Below are 13,083 nucleotides of genomic sequence, written 5' to 3' on the forward strand. Positions count from 1 at the left end.
TTGATGTTGTGAATCAATTCATATTGTGAGTGTGGGTGTGTGGACTATGAACTATTTGAATATGGTTTGATTTTTTGATATTGTGAATGTAGGGGTCTAAGAGGTGTGTTGATAGTTGACTTGTGTTTTGAATATGGTGTGTCCACTTGTGTTTTGAATTTTTGATTTTATGTAAACGCATAATTGCTTGCAAATTGATTTTATGTAAACGCATAATTGCTTGCAAATTTGTAATTTTGTATTTTAAACAATAGCCTAATTTAACAAATTGCATAATAGAAAACTAGTAAAAAAAAAAAAGGTTCAAAACAAAACAGGTCCAATAGCTAAAAAAGAAAACAAAAGAACCCAAAAAAAAAAATAAAAAAAAAAAATTGAAAAACCGGTTCCCGGTTACTGGTTGGCGGTTATAACGGCCAACCGGCGGTTATTTGAAAATCGCCAACCGCCTAGGCGGTTGGCGGAGGCGGTTAGCAATTTTTGCTAACCGCCCAGCCGGTTACGGTTGCCGGTTTTGTCCAAAAACCGGCAACCGTAACCGGCTTTTCAGCCCTAGAAGGATTTTGCAGTTTTTTCCCATTTTTTATTATGAGCTATCCAAAATTTCATCCCAATTAAAACCCTAATATGTGTAATCTTCCCATTTCATATACATTGTATAATTATCCAGTTCGTTTGGTAACGTTTTTGGTTGTAAATATTTTGTTTTGAGTTGTTTGTTAATGTTTTTGCTTTTTTGCTAAAAATTAAACAAAACACTGCCTTAAAAGGTGTTGTCAAACACCCTTCAAACCGGGTTGAAAAAAAATTCTTCTAATTCAGTATCTTAAATTGACATATGTCATTTGAATATATGATTGTGTTTTTTTATTTTCACACGCATATAAAGGAATTTCTTTCAATACAATTATGTTTTTGTTTTATGTTTTTAACACAAATACATTAACAAATAACTCAAAACACAAAAACAATTTTAACCTTTTAAGTCTTGTTAGAACAAGGTTTTGAAATTCAAGAGTTAATTAGTCTAGCTAATGGTAGAGGTTTCATTCTTTATTGTGTATTGGTTAAGTGAACTGCCCGTAGTTAGCAAGAGGATTAGTGCCAAAACTCAAAATGTGATTTGTAACTTGCGTTATATGGTAAAGTGATTAATATTCACTGGATTATCATAACCTCCTCAACCATTGACTCATTTTTTTGTGCGTTGGATGTTACCTTTTCATTTGTATTAGGCACCGACATGTGGAATCATTCTAATTTTTCAATTATGTTAGTAAGAATTAAGAAAGCGATAAAGATGTTGTTTCCGGGTCGGCTGTACGACGATGCTTGGCGCGTATTGGAGGCCGTTGGGTTTGTTTGACCTCCGGTTCATAGAGACATGGATTATATAAAGCCTAATATTAGGCAAACAGGAATGCGTATTTTGTCCGATTTGACGGAAGTTCATGTTATTTGCCTAAAAAAAAAATTGATTTGTGTCCCTTGCCTACTTAAAAATTAAAAAATTATAAAACTAATACTCTGTTTGTTTCGGCGTAAAATGATTTCGGCATTTTTCGATGTTTGGTAGGGGTGAAAATAATAGTCAACCGGAAAATGATTTATATTTGACAAAAAATGCTTAGTAAATTTCGGAAAATGATTTACGCTTTTTAAAAGCGTAAATCATTTTCCGAAGACGCTAGACGCATTCGACCGCTATTAAACGATACAATCGACCTTCACTTCAAGTAGTCGACCATCACCGAAATCTTGCCGGAACCGAAATCTGACAGTATCTGGTCAATGTTGCCGGAATCCGGCAACGGAATTTGGCCATCTTCGCCGGATCCACGCCGACTGGCCGGGATCTGGCCAGAAAATTCCAGCCAGTATGCCGGAGTCCGGCAGTTTTGGCCAGAATCCGGCAATTTTTTTGCCGGATTCCGGCCAACCCAAATTTCAACGAAACTGTTCGGATTCCAACCTTTATCTTGGATTCTAGCTATAGTAGCCGGAATGGCGGAATTCGATAAAAGTGTTCGGAATTCTGTCAGTCAGTGACGAAATCTCGTCTTCGGTAATTTTTATATTATTTTACATTAATATTTATATGTTTTGAATAAAAATTGATTTTTATAGGTTAATATGATTGAATAAAAATATTAAAAATATTTGTGATTTTTTGTACGCGCCAAACACCGAAAAATACTTTCGGTGAAAAATATTTTTCAGAAAAATGACTTCTCTGAAATCATTTTACGACGAAAACCATTTTAAGTCGAAACAGATGGAGCATAAAAGTAATAAAAACTTAAAAAAAAAAAAAAAAATGTATTCATTAAGTTCCAATATGTAGTCGTTGGTGTGTAGGGTATTACTATAGTAGCGTAAGGAAGTAAAAATGAAAGCAGAAATGTGTGTTTTGTCTGATGCATAGACTGAGCCAAACAGGAAATCCACCGTAAACAAATGTTTCTTAAATATTAAAATACTAACAGCATTACTTTATTTTTATTTTTTTGTAAGAACGAACACCATTACTTTAATTTACTAATCTGAATGTCCATACAGATCGATTTCTTTCATTTGTGCAATAAATATTAAAGCCTCTGATCATCACTTCGTGTTTACCGACTAAACTTACTCCTACCTTGATATGTAATTGGTCACCTGGCCAAAACAAGAAAAAAAAACATTATAAAGCCATTTAAGATATATCTCCGGGAATATGCTTCCCGCAAAAGCTCGACTACAGTCCATCCTCCCTTCCCTGGAGTCTGATACCGGCCACTTGCCCTCTTTGTAAAGCGGGACAAGACTCATTGCAACATTTATTCTTCAATTGTGTTTTTGCTAGAGTGGTATGGCGAAACGTAACTCTTCATGGCCGCTTGACTCCACAACTCTCAATTTTTCAAATATGCTAGGCTGGATCAAGATTATTATTTCTCCGGGCTCTACCTTACATGTTCCAAAAATTGATCATTATCATTTCCAAATTTTTCCAGCAGTTACTTGTGATCTTCTTTGGCTCTATTGTAATAGAGCTTTCATGATGGCATCTCCTATGACGCTCTCCAAGTCTCAAGAAACATACAAAAAATTTCACTTCATCATTCTATAGCTTGGATTCATCTATCTACCCCACCCCCCCCCCCCCCCCCCCCCCCAAAAAAAAAAAAAAAGAAATGGCTGAGATCTCCATCTAATTGGTACAAGATTAACTTTGATACAGTCAGTAGAGTCATTCTTGGCTCAAGCGACTGTCGGTCAAAATCATGAAGGACATATTATTAGAATGATTTCTCAAATTCATTCCCAATGTTCTCTAAACATGGGTGAAGCCTTAGCCGCTCACTTGGCTACTTCGTTGGCATCCTCTCTCCATCTCAAGCTGTTTATACTAGAATGAGACTCTCAAGCGGTTATATTAGCTCTTCAACAGTCTAATATATCCAAGGATTGGTGTATATCTAATACTATTTATAATATTATTCTAACTATCTATTCATTGTGATTTGCCCGAAAAGTCAATAAAAGTGTAAACTTCTGTGCTCACACTGTGACACATTATGCTACAGCCAAGTTCAACAAACTCTAACAGCATTCCCATCTATCCTTCACTATCCCCTCTATCCAAATTAAATAGTTAGTGGCAAAGATCCACCGTAGACTTGTTTAGACCTAGCTTTAGCTCTCTCCTAATTAAGCTTCAACTTTAGCTTTAGCTTTGTTTTAGTTTAGACTTACAGTTGATTTTTTATTTTTTATTTTTTATTTTTTTATTTTTTTATTTTTTTATTTTTTTATTTTTTTATGTTGTGTTATTTGAGCTTCAGCTTTTTCAGCTTTAGCTTCTGCTGTATTTTCAATCGTATCTGAGAAAAAAAAAAAGATATATGCAACGAGAACACTAAAACTGGCGCACATTGTAACTTCCATGACTAACATGCAATTAGTGTGGAGATTGGATGATGTTTGAAATTGCAAAATTAGGTACATTAGAACTGCAACTGTTGCATTTTCAAGCTATTGTGCCGTCTAGCGTTTTGTCAGTTCTAGCATTTTATGTGGTTAATCTGTTTGGTGAAATTAAATAGAATGGCAACATTTGTTGAACTGATGATTTCTTGCACATGAAATTATATAATGCATCTTTGAGGAAAGCACTAGCATGGAATCTGCAGATCAACTAAAGAAGAAAAACTCCTCCAATATTATTACAGAAGAGAAGAGTGAATATATGAATGGTTTACCGTCACTAAAGAAACAAACTCCTGTACTATGCAATGTTTGTGGTGATCTGTGTTAAATTTGATCTCATCAAATCTGTGTCTAATCTCCCTCAAGACTCGTCGTTGCATATCAAACGGCGTATGGATGAGACAAGTTGATTTTGAATTGGTCCCTCATATATGATGCTAGCCCTTGGATCTTGCCTTGATATTGTTCAAGTGTATATATATATATATATTGATTTGGTATTATTATCTATGATATGATAAGAAAAACAGAGCAACTTGAGATGTATCATTGACAAGATGATGGTTGACTTTCTGTCAGGAATGCAAAGATAGACTTAGTTTCAACCTTGCAGCTATGGAACATCTAAAGGTTCGTGTATTTGTTCATTGTCTCTTGCCTATTGTATTCAAAATGAGCTGATTTTCAATTTGATATTTTAGCAACCGAAGGCTTCATGGTCTGATGCACTTTTTCGAGATGCAAAATCGAAGTTACTAGAGATTCGTGCACAACATTCAAAACGTTTAGATGAAAGGTTAGAGAAAAGGTCGAGAAGAAACAGGGAAAAAGAAGAAAGTAGAACAGAAATTTGGGAACCCTCATGGGCGGACGTTTGCTATCAAAATCATGTCAGAAGAAATCAAGTGATATGCATGCTTGTACATGATTTTGGGGCAAGAAAAACTGTATCAAGTGTATCCTGAGTTGAAGCAGATAATCGGCAGGAGGTTTTGTTTACTACAAAGTTTCATTCTTGTCTCTCGGAGGAATTTGAGCTTCTCAACGAAATGTACAACGGTCATTTTTGCATGCATTGGATAGTATGTATTGTTGGGGCATTTAAATTTTGATCCCAAGTATAGTATTTAGTTCTTTATTTGCTTTAAGATTGATCCGTATAAATATTTTTTTTTCATTTTTTTTTTTTATGTATTTTTTTTTATACCATTAGTAATTATTACTTCTTTTCTAAAATTTAGTGATATAGATTGATACCTATATATGTGTGGAAAATAATGCAGATGATTTTATTAACTCTTGAAATAAAGATTACAATGACAATAGAAATAAAAGACTAATTCAACACAATAAATACTCATAATAGTTCTAATTAGACTTCAAGATTAACTCCCAACCCAAATGAACTCGATCCAAACTTAGAAGGGATAAACTAGACGATAGCTGAAGCAATCACAATAATTAATGGACTCAACAACTCTACAACCAAACTTACTCATACGACCATGCAATGTTACGGACATAGCACTTGATCATTTAATTTTTCCCAACACTCAGGATTCCAGTAGTGGACGTTCAACTTGCATCGACAGCATTCTAGGGCCATGCCATTGAAAGTCTCGCCACAGGCATCACACGGAGGCGAGCACTCAGTCTTTCGAACAATGGTGATAGGGTGTTGGTGATGTTTATCTTTGAAAGTTTTTCCAAACTTGATGTATGGATATTTCCCTAGAACGCATTGGGGATGAGCAGGAAAGTCACATGTTGCACAATAATAAAACCAGTGCTTTGGATTCATTTCTTCTTCACAAATCAGACAATAATGTTCTTTGGAATTGTCTTTAGCAGCGTAGGTGAGTTCAAGGGGATGTTTGTCATAGCTATGCTTAGCTACGAGTGAAAGTGTTGCACATTTAAAATCCAAGGCGAAATCACAAGTAGTGCATACAAATATCCCCCTAATGTTGCCAATCTGGTATTCGTGATCACAAGCACTGCAATTTTTATGAGAAATTACAGGAAGTAAGAGTGAGTGTTGGTGACCTTCATGTTCCAGGGATTTTGGAATTGAACAACATTGAACGTCCATATTAAAATCGCACGTTTCACATCTGTAGGTGAAGCCATGACGAAAACGGCCACAAGCATCACAAAAGAATAATCCACCAGCATAAGGTGCATCTGGGAGGAGGGCGAGCGTGTGTTGATGAAGTATGTGTTTCTTCTCTTTTGGTAGTTGAGCACATGTAGTGTGAAGAAAGAAGTCACATTGCGTACAGTTGTAGAACGGGGCCGAGATTATAAAATGCATACAACCATCACACAACTTATAATGCAGGATTTCCTCATGGCTAAGAATTAAATTATGTGAATGGCTAAAATGTTGTATCTCACCTACGTTGATCTTTTTCATAACATCTATAGATTTCTCTGGCAGCGACTCGCGTCTACATGCTTTTGCACAGTACAAATGTGTCACAAAATCACATTCCTGACAAGAGAAAGTTGCATATTGTGTCTTCACCTCTTCACCACATAATTTACAGAATACATTGTTAAAATCCTTGACTTGATGATGAAGGGAATTATAGATAAGAGCGAGGCTGTGGTCGTGTCTTGAAATTATCATATTGCGTGGAAATTCAGCACATCTGGAGTGGATAAAGAGTCGACAGATGGTACATAAGGAGGCGAAGTCCGTGCCTTCCCGACCACAGGCTTCACAAGTGAAGTGGATCTTCTTAAAGAACGGGACGAATCCGTGTCGGCAGCCGTCGGTATTATTAACTTGCGTGCGGGTAGCACATGTGATGTCAATTATAAAATCGCACTCCTCACACTTGTAAAAGAGGCATTTATCGCACCTTTTATCGCAAGCATTACAATTACTCTCACTGGAATATAGTCTTGGCAGTTGAAGAATAAGGATGTGGTTTGGGTGCGAGGGGTGGTGCATTTTTCGGGGCAGCTGGGCGCATGATTTGTGAAGCTGGAAGTGACATTCAGAGGCGGAGCATTTGTATCTAGGACCCTCCTCTACTTTCTCCTTGCACACCACACAAACAACTCCCTCCTTGCCATCATTTTTTAGCTCTTCAGTCAACATCAACTGATCATGCCCACCACCGAAATGAAAATAAAATGTTGACTCGAAGAGCATAGTTTTTCCCAAGCATGATACATGACAGAGATATGGGCAGGCCTTGCATTTGAAAGCGAGACCCAGTACGACCGGTTTGTTGCAGTCCACACAAACAACTTCCTCTTTGTCGTCATTTTCCAGCTTCTCTACGAACTTCAATGGATGCAAATCTGCCAAATCCCCGCCGATAGTGTGGTAGAACGTTTCCTTTCTCAAGGTCTCTCTTAGAAAAAGTTCCATCTCCATCACTCGCTTTTACACGTGCAAACAAGGGAGAGGTAAGTGAGTGGGTGGCAGCTGTTTGGTTGTGTGGAGGAGGGGGGTCAAATTAGTTGGTAAGATTTATGGCAGCTTTTTGAGAGTTGCGGTAGCAAGGGAAAACACCTAATATATATTGTATTGCTCTAATTCCATTTCTTTGTGCCTGGCCAATCAACTTAATTTAGGGAGAAAAAAGAAAAAACAAAAGATTCGATTTTTCAAAATTCCACTACCTAAAAATGCGAATCTTTTGCTTTTTCTTCTCTCTGTCTTTTTTTTTTTTCCTCAAAATTAAGTGGTTGAGAAGTTCACTAGTTAGTTTGATCATATTAATTAATTAAAAAAATTTCTATGAATTGAATCTGTGGAATGAAATTGATTTGATCCAAATTTGACCTAATAACAACTACTTTATTTCTCAACGAAATAGGCCTATATGCATGCAGGGCTCTCCATAAGTGGGGGAACTAATGTACATGCAAGCTATTAAATTAAACTAGCTAGCTATTGTGCTAAAATTATAATTAATAACCAAGATAAGCCTCTTAATTTCTAAAATAAAAATAAAAGATAAGCTTGTTAATTTTTAAGTGTCCGTTTGGCCGAGTGATTTCAAAACTTATGGTTAAAAAAATAACAACTTTAAAACACATTTTAAAAAAAAAAACATTAAAATGTTTGGACTCAGTTCTCCCAAAATCAAATATTAGGATCTTGCTCTTCTCATTCGCCATTAATGCTTCCCAATCGATGATCTCCTTTTCTTTATACATATCGCTGTATTTATGGGCTTGTCTGGTAAAGACATGTACAAAACAGAACAGACTAGTGAGTTGTTAGTTTTGAAATTAGTAAAAATTAATGATATGATATAAAATAAAAAGAATTTGTATAAAAAAGTGAAAAAAAATTTTGTATTGTAGTGAATTTTTTTATTTGAATAGTAGTAAAAAATTATTGATGTGATAAAAAAAGTGAAAAAAGTGGAATATTTTGATGTTGATTGGTGATAAAAAAATATAAAAAAGTGATAAAAAAATTATGTGAACCGTAACAGTGTTCTGTTCCATAAATTATCAAACAAGCCCTATAATACATGGATTGGATCACCCACTCCTTTTTAAGGGTATTACACCATTAGGAATGGCTATTGAAGTCCACTCCAAAGAACAAAAATGATTTGAAGTAGAAGTAGGCACGTGATTGTCTTCTTTTTGTGATTTACACGTGGAATCCAATACTAGATGTTCATAATTAACAAAGCAATGGGAATGCAAATTTTTTCCAAGTAAAAGGACAAGAGACGACGACCAAGACCAGAGTAGTCTTTTACCTTAACAATGAGTGCGCCTAAGAGGGATAAAATCATCACTTTATTTTTATTTTTTACTATTTTACCCCTCCTATTTAAACACCTCTATTTGTTGTTTGCCAAGGCGATGGGTGTACATGGTTGATGGTAGAAGGTGGATTGAGGTTTCTTGCAATTCTTATTGGCTGTGATACGTGTACTACAAATAATTTGCAGATGCCTACAATTTATTGGCTGTGATACGTGTACTACAAATATACCTGTTGTAATTCTAGCCTTTTCCAAATTCCAAACATTCACACTTTCCAAAAGGAAAGTAAAGGGAAAGGATTGATTGTTAGCTTATCAAACCTTTAAGTACGTGGCGGACCACCTGTGAAGCTTTTGGCCACCCATCACGCTCTGCAAAAGATGATTGAAGCACCCACGTGATTATGTCGTAGAATTCTATAATTCAATCGTCCTATTTTGTTGTTTTATAAAACGACAAGTCATGATGCGCTAAAATTATAATAACCAAGATAAGCCGAATCTCTTAATTTCTAAAATAAAATAAAAGATAAGCTTGTTAATTTCTAAGAGGTCGTTTGATTTAGTGGTTTTAAAATGTATATTTTTTTAAAAAAAAAAAAAAAAAACTTTAAAACACATTTTTTTAAAATGCATTTAAATATTTAGTAAACACTTTTTTAAAAAAAAAATCACTTAATTCTATTTCTTTGTCTATTTTAAACTATCAAACATTAGGGATGGATTTAGGGGTGATCAGTATAGGCCATGCCCCACTCATGTATTAATTTGACTACACTCGTGTATTATAATGCCTTCTGTAATCTCAATTCAGAATCTCTTTTCTAATCCTTTCTAAAATTCAAAAAGTAATTACAAGTGTGATCTCAATTCAGAATCTCTTTTCTGATACTTTCTAAAATTCAAAAAGCAATTACAAGTGCGATCTCAATTCAGAAGCACGCATGCATTTGGACAAAGGGAAAAAGGAAGAATATGGGAGAAATGAAGAAGATTTTCCCGAAAGGACGAATTTTCGATTTTTAAAAGGAACTGTATGTCTCTGTCGGCCACAACTATATATTCTCCTTCTCATCGTCAAAAAGCACTCTTTACTTTATTACCTATTTATCTATTTGCTTATAAAAATCATTCATTTCTTCTCTGGTTTTAATTCTTTTCTTATCTCACTTTTTTAAATTACTATTAAATTTATAGGGCTTATTTGAATCTCACACATAAACCTTAAAAGTGGAAGGATGAGAGAAAAGCCGATTAGAAGTTATATAATACATCTCATTTGCTTATCACAAACAATTGTAATCATGTCTTAATTAAATTGGGTTTAAAAAAATTAATCAAATTCATTCTATTAAATTGAGGTCAATTTTGAAGTATGTAATTAATTTTTAAAATTCATGTAATAATCATATGTTCTAAAAACATATATATATATATATATATATATACACAAAAGTTTAATAACTTGAATTGAAGAAATTTTCTTTTACCCAATTTATATATAAATATTCTTATAAACTTTTTTTCCTTTTGTACGAGTCTGCAAACCCAAGAACAATTTCAAAGCATTTAGGAGATACTTCACCCCACCCCACCCCACCCCACCCCACCCCTTATATTTAATGTTTTGGACTTTAATTTGAGGAGTGCATGCCCGAATTGGTCACTTGGCCTTTTTCAAGTTGGAAGGAGTCCCACGATATCGACTCTTCATTGAGCAAAGGACCATAATGAGACTGCAAATGATCGTCCAATCATCTTTATAGATGACGTCAAACTGTTAATTAGTACAATTGACTGCACACGGATGAACCAATTGAAAGGACTTGCGGTAAGATAAAAAACACCCAAGGGTGACTTGCTTCGCTACTTAACACGTACGTTATACTCTAATGCCTAAATGTAATAGTGCGTCTGAAAATTGAATTTTTTAAAATTAAAATTGAATTCTAATTCATTACGCGAATTTCGAAGTTTGACTTTGTGAGATAAAATTTGAAAAAATTAAATAAAATAAAATATAATTTATTTTTAAAAAAAGTAGAGGAGAATAGGAAAGAATCCTAATTCAACTCTGTTGGCAAACAGACCATTATAAAAGTCTTAGAGAAGAAGAAGCAAATAAAGGTGTGAATGAGACCAAAAAAAAAAAAAACAAAAACAAAAAAAAAAAACTTAGAAACGTACTTGCTATAATAGTCCTTTATTTATAGAAGATAAATGCTAGAACTCTTCTAGTGTTCTTTTGAATAACGTGAATTTAATTTTTTTTTGCTTAAAAAATTGCATTTTGTAAGTTACCTATATATATATATTTCATTAAATCCATGTCCTTCAGAAAGATATCAGAAGGACGCTAGAATGGACTCTACCATTTATCTTTATAGAGAGATGATTGTAAGTTTGTAACAACCTGAGCCACAGGTCATTATTTGGCTAGGAAGCAGGCCGACCCAATACATTTTGAGGCCTAAGGCGATAAGTCAAAGTGAGGCTTTTTTTAAAAAAAAAATTATAATTTTAATTAAATAGTATTTTTTTTAATTTAAAAATTATTTTTCTCACTTTTTGGAATACAAAATTACAAGAGTAATAATTCACTACCACCTAAATATACAACTTTTCACCACCTTGCCTATGTGGCAAGGTGGTCCCTCACCTTAATTTATTTTTAAAAAATAAAAAAAATCAAAAAGTAGTGGGGGACCACCTTGCCACATAGGCAAGGTGGTAAAAAATTGTATCTTTGGGTGGCATTGAATTATTACTCAAATTACAAATGATCTAATTGGCACTTGAGATCAAAATTTATTGTTGTCCCTTTAAGTTCTGGTTGAAATTTTGGTAGCTCAATGCTCATCATAAGATCCAAAAAATCTCATGTCAAAAAAAAAAAAGACCAAAAAAATCTCCCCCAACAACTTAATTGAATATTATTAGTATTTTCATTCTTTTTATTATTTCCAAGAATATAATGTTTAAAGTTAGGAAATGAGTTTTATTTAAGAATGTCTTTAACATTATTTGACTCTCTTATTTAATACTATCAATTTTTTTAAGACTTATTTCAAAAATTGAATGTTGAAGAATTAAATGATATTAATAACTTTTTAATTACTTATTACTATAATTAAGGAGCTTAATTAAAGAGTGTTAACTATAATTAAACCTTAAAACACACACACACAAGGAAGTGATCATAAAGAAAGAAAACCATCATATATACTTGAATTATAATGACGCTTGCCAATATTGTGCTTGAAGTTATTCACCCAAAAAAATATTGTGCTTGAAGTACGTCTTTACAGTTGTCAGCAACCATAAATTATAACAGGTACCCCATGCAACTGGAATTAATGCCAACTATATATCATGACTACTCGCAGACCAAAACTAGCAAATTTAACTTCAAGGTTGATATATATAATTTCTGCCCATATTGCAGGAAGCATGTGCCAAGTGATCTGGCCTCAAATCCACACGAACCCACATGTTTTTAAGCCATTTGTCTACTCACATACATACACGTACAACTTGAAATGAGGTAAAATACCTGAGCAAAAGTGATGTATGATGGACGTCATAGCAAGTCATAAAAAAGTTTTGTATACATTCATCATTTCAGACCAGAAAACAACGATCATATGCATTATGAAAAATTCTACCAAGAAAAAATATGTCATGAACATGGCCCGAAACAGAAGTTCTCATTGGGTGTCTAAAATATGAATGAGAGATTCTATTAAAACAGTTTATGTTGTCGAACACAGATCAATTTGAACACTTAGAAAATAAAAGGGAAATGACCGAATTAATATCTATAATAGAGACTGACGGTCGGAGATAACTCTGATATTTAAACCATCATATTAAATATTTAACTTAAAAGCAAAAACTAAATTCAACAATGATAGTAATTAAATAGGTTGATTAATTAGTTGACTACTTCTATTTCTTGTGAAAAGAACCGGCCTGTTTAGTAAATTCCCTTCCCTTCCCTTTCTTTGTGGGGAAATTTTTTTTGTTGGATGAAAGTAAAAAGTGGCTGATGTGATATAAAGTAAAAAAACTTATATGGAAAAGTGTAAAAATTTTATATTATAGTGAGTTTTTTTTATTTAAATAATAAAAAAAATTGATGTAATACAAAAAGTATAAAATGTTAAGAATATTTTGAAGTTCATATTTTTTTTTTAGAGATGTGAAAATAAGGAAAGGGAGAGTGAGAGGGGGTTATTAAACTGGACCCAATTAAAGTAGTATTATTTTACTGGAGAAGGGCCGGTTCACGGCCAGTTAAATAAATCCAAGGCCAGAAAGGTGCCACGTTATCAGACTGAAAGATGAAAAAGTTAACGCCAGT

At 33.8% G+C, this 13,083-nt stretch overlaps 1 protein-coding gene across 1 annotated transcript; it reads right to left on the reverse strand.

The window, feature by feature from the left end:
* Nucleotides 1-5,485: 5,485 nt before the first annotated feature.
* On the reverse strand, nt 5,486-7,363 carry LOC133872569 (uncharacterized). The gene has a single exon (XM_062310129.1). The coding sequence runs from the start codon at nt 7,361-7,363 to the stop codon at nt 5,486-5,488; it is 1,878 nt and encodes a 625-aa protein (XP_062166113.1).
* Nucleotides 7,364-13,083: the final 5,720 nt, after the last annotated feature.

This window comes from Alnus glutinosa, chromosome 7 (assembly GCF_958979055.1).
Source record: "Alnus glutinosa chromosome 7, dhAlnGlut1.1, whole genome shotgun sequence".
Taxonomy (NCBI): Eukaryota; Viridiplantae; Streptophyta; class Magnoliopsida; order Fagales; family Betulaceae; genus Alnus; species Alnus glutinosa.